This window comes from Ips typographus, linkage group LG2, assembly GCF_016097725.1.
Source record: "Ips typographus isolate SLU linkage group LG2, UJ_Ityp_2.0, whole genome shotgun sequence".
In the NCBI taxonomy this organism is placed as follows: domain Eukaryota; kingdom Metazoa; phylum Arthropoda; class Insecta; order Coleoptera; family Curculionidae; genus Ips; species Ips typographus.
In genome coordinates this window covers 21,058,867-21,077,156 of record NC_138423.1, presented here as the reverse complement: position 1 = coordinate 21,077,156, position 18,290 = coordinate 21,058,867, and the positions used below count along the sequence as shown (strand labels likewise).

At 34.0% G+C, this 18,290-nt stretch overlaps 2 protein-coding genes across 4 annotated transcripts in view; one reads left to right on the top strand and one right to left on the bottom strand.

Annotated features, from left to right (window-relative positions):
* The first annotated feature begins 227 nt into the window (after positions 1–227).
* On the top strand, positions 228–8,743 carry Nsun2 (tRNA (cytosine(34)-C(5))-methyltransferase Nsun2). Its single transcript, XM_081973019.1, has 14 exons — positions 228–418; positions 550–636; positions 1,364–1,560; positions 1,611–1,788; positions 1,847–2,086; positions 2,143–2,255; positions 2,309–2,496; positions 2,551–2,695; positions 4,631–4,780; positions 4,832–5,131; positions 5,185–5,351; positions 5,400–5,570; positions 7,791–7,885; positions 8,508–8,743. Exons 1-13 carry the CDS (start codon positions 353–355, stop codon positions 7,874–7,876), a joined length of 2,088 nt encoding a protein of 695 aa, XP_081829145.1. The 5' UTR covers positions 228–352; the 3' UTR covers positions 7,877–7,885; positions 8,508–8,743.
* The window catches only part of LOC145724657 (centrosomal protein of 104 kDa), a 14,104-nt gene continuing 3,695 nt past the window's right edge, over positions 7,882–18,290 (bottom strand). For 2 of the 3 annotated variants that reach the window (XM_081973017.1, XM_081973016.1), the window contains exons 5-13: positions 17,952–18,163; positions 15,778–16,070; positions 15,131–15,478; positions 14,943–15,080; positions 13,016–13,162; positions 12,674–12,887; positions 12,302–12,621; positions 8,463–8,710; positions 7,882–8,411 (exon numbers count right to left, since the gene is read on the bottom strand). In XM_081973017.1, coding sequence (XP_081829143.1) covers positions 8,254–8,411; positions 8,463–8,710; positions 12,302–12,621; positions 12,674–12,887; positions 13,016–13,162; positions 14,943–15,080; positions 15,131–15,478; positions 15,778–16,070; positions 17,952–18,163 — 2,078 coding nt within the window. In that variant the 3' untranslated portion in view covers positions 7,882–8,253. The remainder of the gene's footprint in view (positions 8,412–8,462; positions 8,711–12,301; positions 12,622–12,673; positions 12,888–13,015; positions 13,163–14,942; positions 15,081–15,130; positions 15,479–15,777; positions 16,071–17,951; positions 18,164–18,290) is intronic. The other variant, XM_081973018.1, reaches the window with a different exon arrangement.

The following is an 18,290-nucleotide window of genomic DNA, read 5'->3' as shown; positions in this document are numbered from 1 at the left end:
ATTTGTTAAATTTGAATTTGCTTGACCGTGATAATTCACTGTGGTGCTAGTTAGGGAAACAATCACTCTCAGAGCTTAAATTAGCTTTAAATCCTACCTACAGCATCAACAACTTTGCATTTTTTAAATTATTATAAGTTTTATGTTAATGGCGACAAAATAAAAAGAAAACACGCAGGAGGAATGTCAAAATACTGACAGAAGATCAACGATGACTTTACTACAACATAACCTAACAAAACTGCGGCCAAAATAAATAAGATTATTTACAACGTGTTTGGTTTTTTTTAAATAATTAAATTACCTATAAACACTTGGTCTTATTGTGTGTATTGTGCAAAATAGCTTGAAGATGGGCAGACGTAAACCAGGTTTTAGAAAGAAGCATTTCTTCAATCATCAAAGAAGAAATAATCAGGTGAGCACCCTTCTAGTGTGGTATTTTTTTGTGTATAAAAGTTCTAGCTTAGGAGTTTTATAACATTTTGCAAAATGTTTGGTTCGGTTGAGTATTTTTTACCAAAACTGGTTTCTGTATGATTGTTCCAGCAAGAAAATCCACCACAACCAACTGAAGACAGAAGGCCTTACAATGATATTGTTCGAGAGAATGAGAAGTTTATTCAATATTATAAGGTAAGTTTAGGTATATTATTAAATATAAGGCATACATATGAAGAAAACGAAACTCACATGAAAAATAGCAGGTGGTTTTTAATACTTTTTAAAATTAAATATTTGAAATTTACAGGATGTGATATTATGAAGGAAATTCTTAGTTTATAAGGTCTCTGGTAAAAGCTCTATAATTTTATATTAATAAAATTTGCTTCAGAACTAAGTTGAAAATTTTTAATACACTTGTAGAAGGCTCTGAAACTTTTCAGAAAAAACTCAGTGGCATTTAGAGGTAATTGACACATTCAAAACCATCCTAGAGGCCTCTGACAATTTAGAGGAAGTTTGGGAAAGTTTAAGACAATTGTACAGACCTCTGGTACTTTTTAGAAGGTTGTCAGTAGCACTTAGAGGGATCTGACAAATTTGAAACAATCTTAGAGGCCTTTGACACTTTTTAGAAGATTCTCAATAGCATTTAGAGGTTTATGGTACTTTCAAAATGGCCTATGGCAATTTAAAACAGTTCTGGGAAAGTTTAAGACACTTGTAGAAAGCTCTGAAACTTTTCAGATTATTCTCAGTAGCATTTAGAAGTAATTGGCACATTCAAAACCATCCTAGAGGCCTCTGACAATTTAGAAGAAGTTTGGGAAAGTTTAAGACACTTGTAGAGGCCTCTGGCACTTTTTAGAAAGCTTTATTGAGGAAACTTGTCTATAAAAAATATAATCTTTGTTACCAGACTCAGGGTGTCTCTAAACCAGAAGAATTTGATGAGTTTATTGCAACCATGAAGAAGGATTTACCTTCCACTTTTCGTATAACCGGATCAAAGGCTGCAGCTAAAAAAATGCTGGGAATAGTTGAGGATGAGCTGATTAAGGAGTGTGTACAGCAAAGCAAAGAAACCACTCCTCCCAATATGTTTCCTTTACCTTGGTACAACTTTTTAATATATAATTTTTCTTATATAAGTGGAAATTGTTTAGGTATCCAGATAAATTAGCTTGGCAATTAGAATTAACCAGGAAAGATATCAGGAGTGTGGAAGCTTATTACAAGTTGCACAACTTTCTCATATCTGAAACTGAACACGGCACAATTTCAAGGCAGGAAACTGTCAGTATGATTCCTCCACTAGTGCTGGATGTACAGCCACATCATAAAGTTAGTTGTACTGCTTATATGCAGTCAAAAACATTGAAATTTTCCTGTTATTCTGTAGATTTTAGATATGTGCGCAGCCCCGGGCTCTAAAACTGCACAACTGCTTGAATTGTTGCATAGTAATGATGATCCAATCCCTTCAGGCTATGTGGTGGCTAATGACGTGGACAATAAACGTTGTTACATGCTGGTCCATCAAGCTAAGAGGCTTAATTCACCTTGTGTGGCTGTAATAAATCACGACAGTGCTCTTCTTCCTAACATGTTTGAGTCTCTAGCAGATGGCTCAACTCAACAAGTATAAACTTATCATAATTCACAAAAACAGTTTGTTACTGTGCTTAATATTGTCAGGTTCAGTTTGATCGAATTCTTTGTGATGTTCCATGCTCTGGAGACGGTACTTTGAGAAAAAATCCCGATATTTGGATGAAATGGACTCCAGCAAATGCATTAAACTTACACGGGTTGGAACTGACTTTGTGTGATTGCTTGTTTCATAGTTTACGATTTTTTTCAGTATACAGTACCGGATATTGAGACGGGCTGCCGAACTTTTAACATTAGGCGGCCGAATTGTTTATTCAACTTGCTCGCTTAATCCAATCGAAAATGAGGCCGTAATTCATAGAATGTTATTGGAAGGTAATGGAGCTTTGGAACTTGTGGATGTTACCGGATCTTTGCCTGGTTTAAAGTACACTCCAGGTAAATCAAAATTATTTTACAAGACGCAATATTTTTTTTTTATAATATTTTTAGGAATGTCTGATTGGTTAGTGTCTAGTAGAAACCTGGAATTTTACAAAACATTTGATGAAGTTGATGAAAAATGGCAAACAACTATCAGACCTCAGATGTTCCCTCCCAAAGAGGAGGACAGGAGTAAATATAACTTGGAACGTTGGTAAGTTTGATAAAAAAAGTGTTTTAGCTGGTATTTCTAAAAATTTTTAACTGGCTGTGTGAAAGAATTAAAAAATGTATGAATGATTCTTTTATTTGTCAAAAGTCAGCATGGATTTTTAAAAGGGAGTATACGCAATCTGTGGTATACCAATACACACAATTAATCTTAAATGCTGTTAGTATAGTAGGCCCAAATTTGAGACAAAATTTTGTGGACTTTTTCAAGAAATTATAGGTAATTCACTTATTTGAAACACTTCTACTATACTTTCTGTATAGACCAAGGGGTAGATCGCCGAGGTATTTTGGTGTACACATTTGAGGCACTTTTTCATTATTACGAAGCATTTTGAGGCATTTGTAAGGCTTTTGAGAGTATTTTGAAGCATTGTCTGGATATTTCAAAATGTTTTGTGAAAAACGTTGTCACCTAACCTAACCTAAAAATAGTCACAGGGAAAAAATCTATTTTAAGCGTTTGGGTCTTTAAAATTTGGAACAACAGTCACATAACCTGAGGAAGTCACTTTTATTGAATCATTAATCCATATGACATTTTGACAATAGTCATAAGTCATGTACAAATTATCAAAAGCAGACAAACTTAATCCAATCTAAATAAATTTCAAGATTGTGTCTCATGAAGGTTTATCATTATCTCAATACCAGGGAACTTACAACTAAATTTAAGAATGCCACAAATGTGTAAACATTTGAAGGTATCCTGAGGCAGTTTAAATAATTTAAAGACGTTTCGATGTATTTCAAGGCAGTTTGAGGCATTTTAGGCAGTTTTAAGGCATTATCACTATAAGGCATTTGGAGCAATAATAGAAGCATTGTGAGGTATTTTAAAGGCATTTCAAGGTATTTTGCATGCAATAAGGCATTTTGACAAAAAAAAAACTAAACAATAGGGCTATCACGTGACGTTAAGTGAGCAGGGCTAAGTTGTACCGTTTGGCTGCAGGAAGTTACAAGATTGACATTTTTACAACAAACGCACCTCGTTGGACGGTCGATTCAACAAAAACCAAATTTTTTAAATCACCGGAAAGAAACCTTCAATCCGGCAACCATAAATAATCAAAGAGAATGTTAAGAGCCAATCTAAAACATAAGTGAATTTCAATATTGCGTCACCGTTAATTTCGTCACTGTCACTTGTCCTGAGATAGAGTACTTATTAAAAAAAAATTTCAACAATTCACAATCTTCTGGGCAAATCATATTTTAGAGTTAAACAAAATGCTTAGTTCAGTTTGCTATGGCATACGAGTCACTGCGAAATACATGAATGAAAGAACATTAAAAATCCTATATTACGCAAACTTTGAATCTGTGCTCAAGTATGGGATAATATTTTGGAGTTCTAATAGCTTAATGGAAAAAATTTTTGTTTTACAAAAACGAGCACTTAGAATAGTCAAGGAAATGGGATACAGCTGCAGGGGGGTTTTTAAAGCTAATGGCATTTTGAGGGTGTGGGGACTATATATTTATGAATGTATAGTTTTCTTTTTCAAAAACAAAAGTATGTTTTTGAAAAAGAAATATGTAATCTGGAGGTACATCATAGCACAGTTATAACACTTGAAGCGTAAATGTAAATTATCCGATACACAGATTAACTATAACCGAAAAAAATCCATATTATGCCTGTTTGAAGCTTTTTAATACATTACAAAATGATTTAAAATTAGAAAGAAATGAGAAACTTTTTAAAAGAAAGGTAAAACAGATGTTAATTAATTTAGAGCCATATTGTATCAGGGATTATGTAAGAGACTATTAGGTGTACGCTCATCTTAAAATGACGCTGTTTCTTTTTGTGTTTTCATGTATGTTTTTTGTAGTTACAGGAAATGTATTGTGACCATAATTAGAAATAAAGAAGACTAACTAACTAACTATTAACACTTTGGTTTTGTAGCATACGAATATTACCGCATCAACAGAACACTGGTGCATTTTTTGTTGCTGTTTTACAAAAAGTGGGTGCGTTTACCTCTAGAGAAAAGAAGACCGAGGTGGACAGTGTAGAAACTGAATTGGATTCGAAGAAACGAGAATTTGACGAAAGGTTGCAATCAAACATTTCTAACTCTGTAAAAATGAACGTTTTATAATTTAGACTACCACAGAATCAAAGGAAGAGACGTCGAAAAGACGTTTACAGAGAGGATCCTTACGTGTTTTTCGAACAAGACGAACCAGTTTGGAGTGAAATTAAAAAGTTTTACAGCATTTCGGACAAATTTGATCCTCAGTGTCTTCTGACCAGATGTCGGGAAGGCAAAAAAAAGAATATTTACTTAACGTCAGCCGCAATTCGTGACTTGGTGGTAACCAATCAGTCTAGCATTAAATTCATTAATACTGGCGTTAAAGCTTTTGTTAGGTGTGACAATAAAAATATGACATGCGCATTTAGGTAATTGCATTACTCTGTCACTTTGTAAAATGCTAACTAGATTTGTTTTAAAGAATTGCTAATGACGGATTGGAGAGTATATACCCATACATCGGTGATGAGCGTAAGGTCAATATCCCGAAAGAGGACCTTATAGTTTTATTAACCAATAATGATCCTCAAAAATCGCCTCCTATAGTAACACTGTCCAAAATAGTGCAAGATCAAGTACAACCTTTAAGTAAGTTAAGCAATTGTTTGCCAGAAAGTCTGCTAAAAAAGATTGTAGGTCCTGGCAGTTGCGTTCTAATTTACACGGAGGAAAGTGAGGTTAGCGGTGATTCCCCGATGCAGCTCCATATCAGCGGTTGGAGAGGTACAACATCACTGAGATGTTACACTATGCAACACAGCACTATTCATTTGTTGAGATTGTTAGGTGGGGATGTGTCCAAGTATGGTAAGTTGATACAGTTTGTCAAATTTGTAGATAAGTGTTCTATTTAAAAGTCGTTTTGACTGATGATGTGATCTTTATAATATTAAGAGATGGAAAATTTCTAGAGTTTTTGGAGAAAATACCAAGAGAATTTTGACAGTTATCAAGTGACGTAAAAAACATGTCTGTTAATGTCACAACTGTTAAGTTTATTTTTATGGAGCTTTAAATACAATTTACAACACTGTGCAATGGGGTTTACTTATTTAGAGTATGAAAAACTGATTTTTTTTTTCGGTTTTTGAAGTTTGTTGTTAGTTAAAAAAAAAGTAATAAGAATTCAAAATTTTTAAAAGAAAATTCTCGATAATTTACCATTTTTCGTAAATTCTTCGTGGAGAAAATTACATTAGGGCATTTCTAATTATATCACATTATCAACTAATATAAATGTTGCTTCCAAATAGAATCCAACTAAGCAAAAATATTGCTTTACTTAAAAGACTTTTATTAAAACACTTTGCTTATATACAGGGTGGTCCAGTTTTAAATGTCCATAATTCACCAATGGATAGCCAATCAAAAAATAAGTTGACATGCATTATGTCATTTTCCTGAAGAATGCTTCCTAAGGAAGACACAGACTTTCAAAATTGTTTAAATGCGTCGATATAGGGGGATAGTCTTTATTTTCTACGCTCACTGGATATTATTCAAAATTGACAAAAATGTCTATTTGGGTTATTGTATTTTTTATTTTAAAATGGTTCAAAAGGATTCAAATTTGGTCATCTGTGAGTTTTACGAGTTAACTTTTGACACTAAAAATAGTCAAAAAACAGGATTTTTGGACTTTTTTTTATTCAATTAAACACTGGTAACAGTCCGAATTTTTGGACTAATTTAATTCTAAAAATTAGTGTTTAAGACTAATATCGTAGCATTTAATGCCACAATTGTTTACTTTCATCAATCAAGAGTCTGAAACTTAACTTTTATTATAAAAAATTGTTTGAAAATCGATTTTTCAGTCTTAAAGCAAAGTGAAGCGTCTAGAAGTCAATTTAATACTGACAAAGCGTGAAATGGCATGTTTAAGCCTATGGAAAATGTAAAAATAGTTTTTTAAGTCTGCTATGTCAAAAATTTGGTGAAGATAACCCTAAAACTCGATTTTCCTAGCTGAAAGCAGTTTTAAAGCCCTAAAAATAGTCCAGAGTTCTAAGAAAATGAAAAGCAAAGTAAACAAACCTGAAAAGTTAGTCTTCATGTCAATATCCTGTATTTAAGACTATTTTCAAGACTAAAATATTGAAATGTATTTTCAATCTATGAAAACTTACTTCAAATGGAAATTTTAAGCTTTTGATGTCACTTTTCATTGGTATAGAGTTACTTTTTGGTGTCCAAGTCAATTTTCAAGGTTGAAATGTGTGAATTTGTAGTCAAAAATTGTAGATAAAGTAGTTTTTTATGGCTACAACCTAATTTTCACTACTAAAGTTTTTCAACTTATCTGAAAACTATAACGACTGACTACAAAGACAGTTTTTAAGCCTTTCAAGACAATTTTCACAGTTTCCAAGTCAATTGCCAAGGCAAAAATCTTTCAATTTGTGAAAACTGGTTAAACGACAATTTTTAAGACTTTTAAGTCAATTTTCACCTTCAAAGTAAACTTACTGGTTTCTAAGTCAATTTTCAAAACTAAAGTCTTTCAATTTGTCTGGAAACAATAAAAACTGGCTACAAAGACATTTTTTAAGTTAAGTTGGGTTGATTTAGGGTCTTTGAACGTAATAACTCAATTATCTCGTAAACGAAGCTTCAAATCAGAATTTTATAAGAGGTACTTATTTTGTAAAATTGGACCAGTAAAGTAAAAAAAACTGAAATTTTTGAAAAATATCCAGTGACGTAAAGAATCATGCAGAAAAATGAAATCCATCTTTCTGTATCTACGCCACTGGAGAATTTTGGTAAACGTCATTCATAATAAGTATTAATTTTATAAGTGCTTGTTCCAAATGTATTTATTTATGACAAAAAACCGACTGAAGGACTGTATTTTTCTTAGGAAGCATTTTTCAGGAAAATGACATAATGCATGTCAACTTATTTTTTAATGGGCCATGCAATGGTGAATTATTGACATTTAAAACTGGACCACCCTGTATATATACTTTGCTTGTAAATATAGTTAGTGTAAACTATTTTATTTTATCATATTTAATTTTGCAGAAGTTAGTAAGTTTAAAAAGAACGAGCAGGCAGCCAAGGTTGAGCCGACTGAGGAACTCACTACAGAAGAATCAAATAAGGAATAACAGTGCAAGGTTTGAAATTTTTTTATTTTTTGTCTAGAAATATTAACAAACGCAATTACATGTTATTCCTTGATCTTGACCAAAAACTATGTTTGGCGTACTTACATAAATGAATGCGAAAACCCACTTAGCTTAGCATATAAGTATTGCACTTTCCTCCCACTTCCCCATAGTCACAGCCAAATTTTGACTTCGCTTACTTGTAGAACATTAAAAAGTCATAGTTAAAATGAGTTAAGTAAGTGTGTTTAGATTAATAATAATTATTGTGCTTTGAATGAGTTTGGAAACCAGGGACGGAATAACATTTAAATTTAATTCCAACATTTACGACCCAAAGCTGAAATAATTATAAATCTACCTAGAATTTTAATAATTTAAACTTGGATGGTAACCTGTTTTGAATTAGAGCTTTTAACTCTAGTATTTTTGACACACAGATTACTAACGGTCATAAAATGAGTTTTCCAACAGTGCTCGTCAGCTTCTAAGTTACGATGACATAACGGGCATCTAACGTGTCCGTCTGGTAGTTCTAAAATTCAATAATAAAAAAATTGCGCAAAAAAATATAAGAAAAAAATACCGTTACACTCAGTAGCATGTTTTTGAAGTTTGTCCTTATTTACAGCCTCCGTGCACTGCGAACACTGAGTGAAAAGTTCGCTTTTCTCGCATTCCATCAGTAGGTGTTCAGTCAAAGTGGCCACTTCCACCACTTGATTGCAATGTTTGCAGCGCACTAGCATCGGACATTGTCGCCAGTAGTGCGAATTCATTGAGTTGCTGGTCAACAATATTACTTTTTCAGGTTGGTTGCAGAATATGCATTGCCTGAAATACATATAATAAAGTGTCTATCAATTTTTTGGTTGTTTAGTTATCGTTCTAGAAAAAAAAAACAGTCCGGAACAAAAATTCTAATCCTGCAGTGTTGCCAAGTCAAAATATTTAATGGCGGTAGAATAATCGATCAAAAATGGTAAGTAACGGTAGATCAAAAAATAAACAATTTTCATAAGGAAAACAAAATTAATTTTACATTATTATACAGCATTGCAAAATTGTTATTTTAATAACAAGTGCGGAAAGTAAGTTGACTTCACTACGCTCGTTTGGGAATCAGTCGAGTGCAGGGAAGGCACTTTACTCACGTGATAATAACATCATTTTTTCTACAAGCGTTTTCAATAATTGGAAAGAACGGCAATTGAAAATAAATGATAAATTAAAATTGTTAAAGTAATTTCTAATAATAGTAAATTTAACAATACCGTTCTTTTATACATATTCATATGTAAATAAAATATAAAACCATATTAAAAATATTAAGTACAAAAATAAATCATGATTACAATCTACACTCAACTTGATTACCATAAATGGGTTATTGGATGTGATGCATTACTTCTAATCTACTTCTTACTAATATTAATAATAAATGAACAATTATTATATGAATTAACAATTTCGAATATGATACATAGATTATTCTTCCCACCCTAGTGCGGAAAAATAATTTTATTACGCACTAGTGCGGGAGTGTCTAATAATTCAGCAACAAAGTCACGTAACAACTGTCAAAATAACCATCATAAATCTCAGAAACACGTTTTATATCAAATACGACAAGAAAACTTTTTTTAAACAGTCACGTGATTTTGAAACACTATTTCACTAAACGCGTCACGTGATGATTGTTAAAATAAATGTCATAAATCTCAGAAACGCGTCTCGTTTCAAAAACTGTGTGAAACTTTAATTCTTGCAGATTCTAGACAAATTTGATTTTAGAGGATAATTTAGGTAGGCAGTCACGTGACCTACTTAACAGTAAGAAGATGACAGTTTTAAGCATATTTTTGGAATCCTCTATAAATTTCCTATCCAATAAAGTGAAAAAATACTACAAACTCTGGTACATTCAGGGAGAAAAGCTGTGTCAAAGTTTGAACTGCCAGAAACGCACTTTGAAATAACAGTCAGGGACAAAATCGCCCGAAAAACTTACTTGGAGTGAGAAAATTACAGTTTTAAACAAATTTTTGGAATCCTCTATAAATTTCCTATCCAATAAAGTGAAAAAACACTACAAACTCTGGTACATTCAGGGAGAAAAGCTGTGTCAAAGTTTGAACTGCTAGAAACACACTTTGAAAGAACAGTCAGGGACAAAATCGCCCGTAAAACTTACTTGGAGTGAGAAAATTACAGTTTTAAGCACATTTTTGGAATCCTCTATAAATTTCCTATCCAATAACGTGAAAAAACACTACAAACTCTGGTACATTCAGGGAGAAAAGCTGTGTCGAAGTCTGAACTGCCAGAAACACACTTTGAAAGAACAGTCAGGGACAAAATCGCCCGTAAAACTTACTTGGAGTGAGAAAATTACAGTTTTAAGCACATTTTTGGAATCCTCTATAAAGTTCCTATCCAATAACGTGAAAAAACACTACAAACTCTGGTACATTCAGGGAGAAACGCGGTGTCAAGGTTTGAACTGCCAGAAACACACTTTGAAAGAACAGTCAGGGACAAAATCGCCCGTAAAACTTACTTGGAGTGAGAAAATTACAGTTTTAAGCACATTTTTGGAATCCTCTATAAATTTCCTATCCAATAACGTGAAAAACACTACAAACTTTGGTACATTCAGGGAAAAAAGCGGTGTCAAAATTTGAACTGCCAGAAACACACTTTGAAAGAACAGTCAGGGACAAAATTGCCCGTAAAACTTACTTGGACTGAGAAAATTACAGTTTTAAGCACATTTTTGGAATCCTCTATAAATTTCCTATCCAATAACGTGAAAAAACACTACAAACTCTGGTACAGTCAGGGAGAAAAGCGGTGTCAAAGTTTGAACTGTCAGAAACACACTTTGATAGAACAGTCAGGGACAAAATCGCCCGTAAAACTTACTTGGAGTGAGAAAATTACAGTTTTAAGCACATTTTTGGAATTCTCATTAAATTTCCTATCCAATAACGTAAAAAAACACTACAAACTCTGGTACATTCAGGGAGAAAAGCGGTGTCAAAGTTTGAACTGCCAGAAACACACTTTGAAAGAACAGTCAGGGACAAAATCGCCCGTAAAACTTACTTGGAGTGAGAAAATTACAGTTTTAAGCACATTTTTGGAATCCTCTATAAATTTCCTATCCAATAACGTGAAAAACACTACAAACTTTGGTACATTCAGGGAAAAAAGCGGTGTCAAAATTTGAACTGCCAGAAACACACTTTGAAAGAACAGTCAGGGACAAAATTGCCCGTAAAACTTACTTGGACTGAGAAAATTACAGTTTTAAGCACATTTTTGGAATCCTCTATAAATTTCCTATCCAATAACGTGAAAAAACACTACAAACTCTGGTACAGTCAGGGAGAAAAGCGGTGTCAAAGTTTGAACTGTCAGAAACACACTTTGATAGAACAGTCAGGGACAAAATCGCCCGTAAAACTTACTTGGAGTGAGAAAATTACAGTTTTAAGCACATTTTTGGAATTCTCATTAAATTTCCTATCCAATAACGTAAAAAAACACTACAAACTCTGGTACATTCAGGGAGAAAAGCGGTGTCAAAGTTTGAACTGCCAGAAACACACTTTGAAAGAACAGTCAGGGACAAAATCGCCCGTAAAACTTACTTGGAGTGAGAAAATTACAGTTTTAAGCACATTTTTGGAATCCTCTATAAATTTCCTATCCAATAACGTGAAAAACACTACAAACTTTGGTACATTCAGGGAAAAAAGCGGTGTCAAAATTTGAACTGCCAGAAACACACTTTGAAAGAACAGTCAGGGACAAAATTGCCCGTAAAACTTACTTGGACTGAGAAAATTACAGTTTTAAGCACATTTTTGGAATCCTCTATAAATTTCCTATCCAATAACGTGAAAAACACTACAAACTTTGGTACATTCAGGGAGAAAAGCGGTGTCAAAGTTTGAACTGCCAGAAACATACTTTGAAAGAACAATCAGGGACAAAATCGCCCGTAAAACTTACTTGGAGTGAGAAAATTACAGTTTTAAGCACATTTTTGGAATCCTCTATACATTTCCTATCCAATAAAGTGAAAAAACACTACAAACTCTGGTACAGTCAGGGAGAAAAGCGGTGTCAAAGTTTGAACTGCCAGAAACACACTTTGAAAGAACAGTCAGGGACAAAATCGCCCGTAAAACTTACTTGGAGTGAGAAAATTACAGTTTTAAGCACATTTTTAGAATCCTCTATAAATTTCCTATCCAATAAAGTGAAAAAACACTACAAACTGTGGTCCAGTCAGGGAGAAAAGCGGTGTCAAAATTTAAAGTAAGTAAATATGTACTTTACCGATAATTTACTTATCACTACGACTTAAACTGTTATTGTCATGTAATAGTACGAAATAATATTTTGCACGCTTACCTTTCAGAATCCGTTTTTTGCGAATTATTGCTAGGACTTGAAACTCCACTGGCCGAACTTGAACTCTGTCGATCATCCTGTCTATGATTGCCGTTGCTCTGGATATTCCCACCGCTCTGACTTTTCGCCAAAGTATAATTACGAACTCCATTTTCTGGAACTGCAAAACTGCCGGTCATGTGCACTATATTACCAGAACTAACGCATTTGCTGATTTCGCTCGTTCGTGATTCTTTGGGCTCCGGACTGAAACATCCCCCATTCGGTGTTTTGGGGCAGGGCTCAATTACCCGGTTGCGTTCGAGCAGTTCGCGTTTTCTCTGAATTTTCTAGCTTGTAATAATTGCAGCTTGCTGGTATATAAAGAATTACCTGCATGTCGATGCAATCGAATTCGTGAAACAGTTGCCGATACAACAAGTTTCGTCGTGTTATACCGTCATCGGGAGGCAGTTGTTTCCGTACCATGCGAGGGTTTACTTTGTAAACTAGAACTAGAATTCGTTCAGACACTTTTCGGACCGCTTCTGCTGGATGATGAAGTCCGCTAGCTCCAAATTCAGATAACGTACGACATGTTAGACCGCTAGAATTATTTTTTGGATCAGTCGTCAACTGAGAAACATATATCAACAATATAACAGAAAAACACCATCTTTCCGGTCTTGTAAAGCAAAATCCAATTATTATAATGAATATCACTAAATATAGTACCTTTGTTTATCAGTGGATATTCCATGACTCAAAATTAGTTGTTCAACCATTTCCGCTCTACTCAGCGCTAATCTAGGATGAGTACTGCTACTAACTGGCCTACTCAAATGCACTGGGATAATATGAAGTTCTCTAAAAATTTGTTGTCTAATGAAAAATTTCACTAATGTCAATGTGTATTAATTATTATCGTGTTAATGATTTTTTCTACGAATGTTTGCAAATAAGCTACTTTGCATACGTAAAAGTGTGTGCAAAGTGGCACTTTCCCGCACACTATGCGGGAAAAATTTTTTCCCGCACACTTTTTAAAATGCTGATTATACCTTGCAACAGTGGTTTTATATAGACTATTATACATAAAATCTGCTTAGAATTTTGCGTAGAATTCAAAAATGTAATAATATTCAGGGGTTTCATATAAAAAACACGACTTTTTTCACATTATTCTTCCGTACAGTTTAGGTAAATAAACCACCTTGTCTCTGTCTTTGAAAATGAGGCTTGTTTCCTTAGAAACCAAAGCTCATTGTCAAAGCAACTTAAAGTCTACAACAGTGTTTATTCTTACTTATTTAAGTTAAAAAAACTATTTTAATAATGGATATCACTGAAGATGAACTTCCGGAAGATGTTCTAAAAGCCGCCAACATGGCTAGTTTGCAATTGCTGCCTCTCAAATCGCGAGAAAAATACGAGAAACAGTACGAGTTGTTTACCCAATGGTGCGAACAAAAGGGAATAAAAACCTTAAAGGAAGAGGTACTTTTAGCGTATTTTGTTACTTTAAGCAAAGAATTCAAACCTAACACAATGTGGTCAAAGTATTCAATGCTCAAAAATGTAATAAAAATAAAAAGAGACATCGATATCGGTGAATTTTATAAGCTCACTGCATTTCTGAAAAAGCAGAATGTTGGTTTTAAACCTAAAAAGGCGAAAATTTTTACAAAAGAAGAAATATTCAGTTTTATGAACTCCGCACCAGATAAAATTTACCTGTTAATTAAAGTTGCCACTATATTCGGACTTGCTGGTGCATGTCGAAGGGAAGAGCTAGCCAATTTAACCACTACAGATATTGAAGACAAAGGAAACCTCATAATTGTTAAAATTAGGGATTCCAAAAATCATACAGCAAGAAACTTTATAATATCAGAAGAAGTTCATAACGGAACCTACCTGCAACTGTACAGAAGATACACCGGCCTACGTCCAAAAAAGTCAAACAATCGTTTTTTCCTAGTTTACAGAAAGGGTAAATGATTTTCGCAAAGTGTTGGAGTAAACAGTTTTGGAAAAATGCCTTCTGAAATAGCTATTTTTTTGAAGTTGCCAAATCCAGAACTCTACACAGGGCACAGTTATCGTCGATCATCGGCAACGTTCCTGGCCGATTCTGGAGAAGGAATCACTGACATAAAACGCTTGGGGGGTTGGAAATCGACTACGGTAGCTGAAGAATACATTGATGAATCCACAAGTTATAAAAAAGGATTAAGTAACAAAATTCTGACCTTCAATCCTAAAGAAAGTGAAGCACTTCCAAGTACCAGTATTTTACCTTCAGTTGCTCAATCTGCGATCAATTTAAAAAACGCGACCAACTGTACATTTAACATTAATGTTGTTAATAACAATAAATAGTTATAAGTTGTTGTTTTTAATATCAATAAAAATTAAAAACAAAATGTATAGATATTTCATTCGTAGAAAAAATATTGTTCCTAACACGTGTGCAAAGTAGTTTTCCCGCACTTGAAGCTTATCCGAACTCCGCTTCGCGTCGTTCGTCTCTAACTGCTTTCGCGTGTGGGAAAACATAACTTTGCACACTGAATAGGAAAACTACTATTATCTATTCGACTATCAATGGTTCCTAACAAGTTATGTGATTTTGCTAAAATCTACAAGAAAAATAAGTTACCTTACAGCTTTAACATCCGCCATGGTCAAAATAGTGTGCACTGCCATATGATGAATTCTAGCACTAGTGTCCCCCGATTTTGTAAGTAATTCCGGTAATAATTTGTCCACACTTCTGGATACTTCCGCAGGCAACACCCTGTAGAAATCCTAACATCAAACAGTGATTGAACTACCTGATATTCATACCTTCCCGGTACAAACTGTACAAAAAACAGTCGGATAACTTCATTGGCCAAATTGTAAACGGTGAAAACTTTATCGCGTAAAGTTCGATGCATGAGAAAAACTGCTGCTCTGGCTGTTTTATTGGGCGTGTGCATTTTAGTATTGTCGTAGGACAACAACTCCTCTTTGAGACGCTGCAGTCCCTCCTCCTTATCTGAGTAGTGTTTGGAGTAGAACTTTTCTACCAAATCAGTGCCAAATACCAATATCGGTAGACTGGCTTGCTTTCTCTCTCGTTCTGTTAGTTTTGAGCTGGTTTTGTGTTCTTGTTCCACGTGACATTCACGAAGAAATTCATTGGTTTGTGAACTGAAACAATTAATTTAAACTAATGTCTGGTTTATACAGCAAATTAAAATAAAAATTAAGAGTTTCAGTTTCATTCACACTCATTCTCAATTTAACTGTTCAGTGAAGAAAGATCACCAATTACCTATAATCATAATCAAACAATACCATTGAAATCAACAAATAATAATAGAGAAAAATGAGATTTATGTTTAGATTTTAGATCAGCAAAATAAAATAAAACTTGAACAACTTTAAAAAAAAATTATTGCTAATTTTATTTCACATCATCAGTTTTTAGGCAGAAAACCTCAACTTACTGTCTTAATGCAGGCAATGGTTTCTCTTCGTACATTTCATAAGTGGATTTAATTATAGCTCCTGCAGATTTGTTTCGTCTTCTGAGCGAACCCCGATTTAGTATTGGGCTTCCTGTGCATGGAGACCCCATTTTGGGGCTCTGATGCCTTGGCACGTGCATTGGGGACATTTGTTGACTGACGTGCAGCTGGTTTGGAGAGCTTGATCTCCTGTCCATTCTGAGTAAAGTTGGTGAAAGGAGATTTTTGTTGTCTGGATTGTTGTCGATGCATTCATCATTTTTTGTCACTATCTAAAAATCATTTCATCGGATCAGGTGAGTTGTTAGTTAATGGGGCCTTCCCCAGAGTTTGACTTTTATATAGTTGGGTCTAAATTTAAACTGAGAGTAAATGCCAAGAAAATTTAAAGAATTTTAGGAGAATGATGAAGAAAAGGTTAATAAATGTACATCAAAAGCAATAATTCAGGCAATGGAATTTCGAAATTATCAAAATGTCACATAGAGATGTGTTTCTTTGAGCAAATAAACTGTAAGTTGGGTTTAGAACTCCATAAAGCCAAATTTAAAGTCCTGACGTTTAGAAACACTTTTTTATGTCACGTGACAGCTGTCATGACTGTCGAAAACCGTTCACCAGTGACCTGGAAATATTAAGTTAGAAATAGTTGCTAATTTGACGAATTACACTGGAAAGTTGTGTTTAAAGCTCTATGGAGCCAAATTTTTGACAGTTGGGACGTTACCCAACACTAGTACTTTCCTTGTGTCACGTGACAGCTGTCAGAACTGTCGAAAAATTCATCACCAGTGTGCTGAAAGTATAAAATGCCAAATATATATGTTTCTTTGAGGAATTGTGCTGGAAAAGTTGTGTTTACACTTCCATGGAGCCATATTTGACAGTTGGGACGTTACCGAACACTTTAATACTTTGCTTGTGTCACGTGACATCTGTCATAACTGTCAAAACTCACTCACCAGTGACCGGAAAGTATAAAATGTCAAATAGATGTGTTTCTTTGAGGAATTGTGCTGGAAAAGTTGTGTTTACACTTCCATGGAGCCATATTTGACAGTTGTGACGTTACCGAACACTTTAATACTTTGCTTGTGTCGCGTGACAGCTGTCATAACTGTCAAAAAACACTCACCAGTGACCGGAAAGTATAAAATGTCAAATAGATGTATTCCTTTGAGGAATTGTGCTGTAAGTTGTGTTTACACCTCCATGGAGCCAAATTTGACAGTTGGCACGTTACCGAACACTTTAATACTTTGCTTGTGTCACGTGACAGCTGTCATAACTGTCAAAACTCACTCACCAGTGACCGGAAAGTATAAAATGCCAAACAGATGTGTTTCTTTGAAGAATTGTACTGTAAGTTGTTCTTGTTCAAATTTGACGTTAATACTTACGCCACTTAACGTCACAACTGTCAAATTTTGTTCCATAGAACTATTGTGAATTGGTAAATTTGAGTCACAGATGCGTCCAAGTGCATGTTAATATCACAACTGTTAAATTTAGTATCTGAGACACGAAACAAAGAGCAGTTTGGGATAGATAAATGTTCTGAGTCTTTTCTGGTCGCTTCAAACCCAAAAACTAACCGATATACGACATTTCAACAAACTTTAGGATGCAATTTTCAAAAAAACCTCAGAAAAGTCAAAACAAAAACTGAAAATGAAAAACATTTTATGACGAATATTTTGAGTTTTTACGATTGCTGAAATACCAAAAACAATAAAAAACAGAATTTTAATTTTTTTTTAAATTTTGCAACGCAAATTTCCTAGAGACCAAAAATAAAGACTATTTTATGGTGAACATTTTGAGTATTTTACATTTGCTGAGATTCAAAAAATAACCGAGATACTTGCAATTTCCAAAAAAAGTTGAATATCTAGAAAACGGTTAAAGGTAGGGAAATTTTGCTAGGAACCAAAAATAAAGAGAACTTCTTTACAAATGTTTTGAGTTTTTTACTGTTCCTGAAATCCAAAAAGTCTCTGTCGAAATAGTCTACAACTGTGTTTTTTAAAATTAAAAATTGTCGATTATTGGTATTTCACTGAAACTGTAAAAATTGGCTTTTATCTGTCTCTCTTAATAGTTTGGTAATTGTCAGTGTTAAATGATTTTGCTAACTGAAACAAAATTCTTACTCCATTAACTTCTAGAAGATTTTCAACGTCCAATTCCTGGAAAATTTCGTTTCTAAACTGCTCCAACTGCTCCTTTTTATGATGAGCTTTCTCGTAATCCTCCAACTCGATGGCGTGCTTCTTCTCCAACTCGTACTTTCCAATTTTCTCCCCGGCAGTTCTCAATGTTAACATGGCGTGCTTTAGTTTTCTCGCATACTCAAAACGCTCATCTAAATACACTATCTATGATACTCTCTGGATTGGTTTAAAAAAAAGTCTGTTTGCAGAAGCAATCTCGTAACTGGTTTGCAATAGAAAATTCAAATGGTCACATGACAGTGACTTCTAGCCAATGAC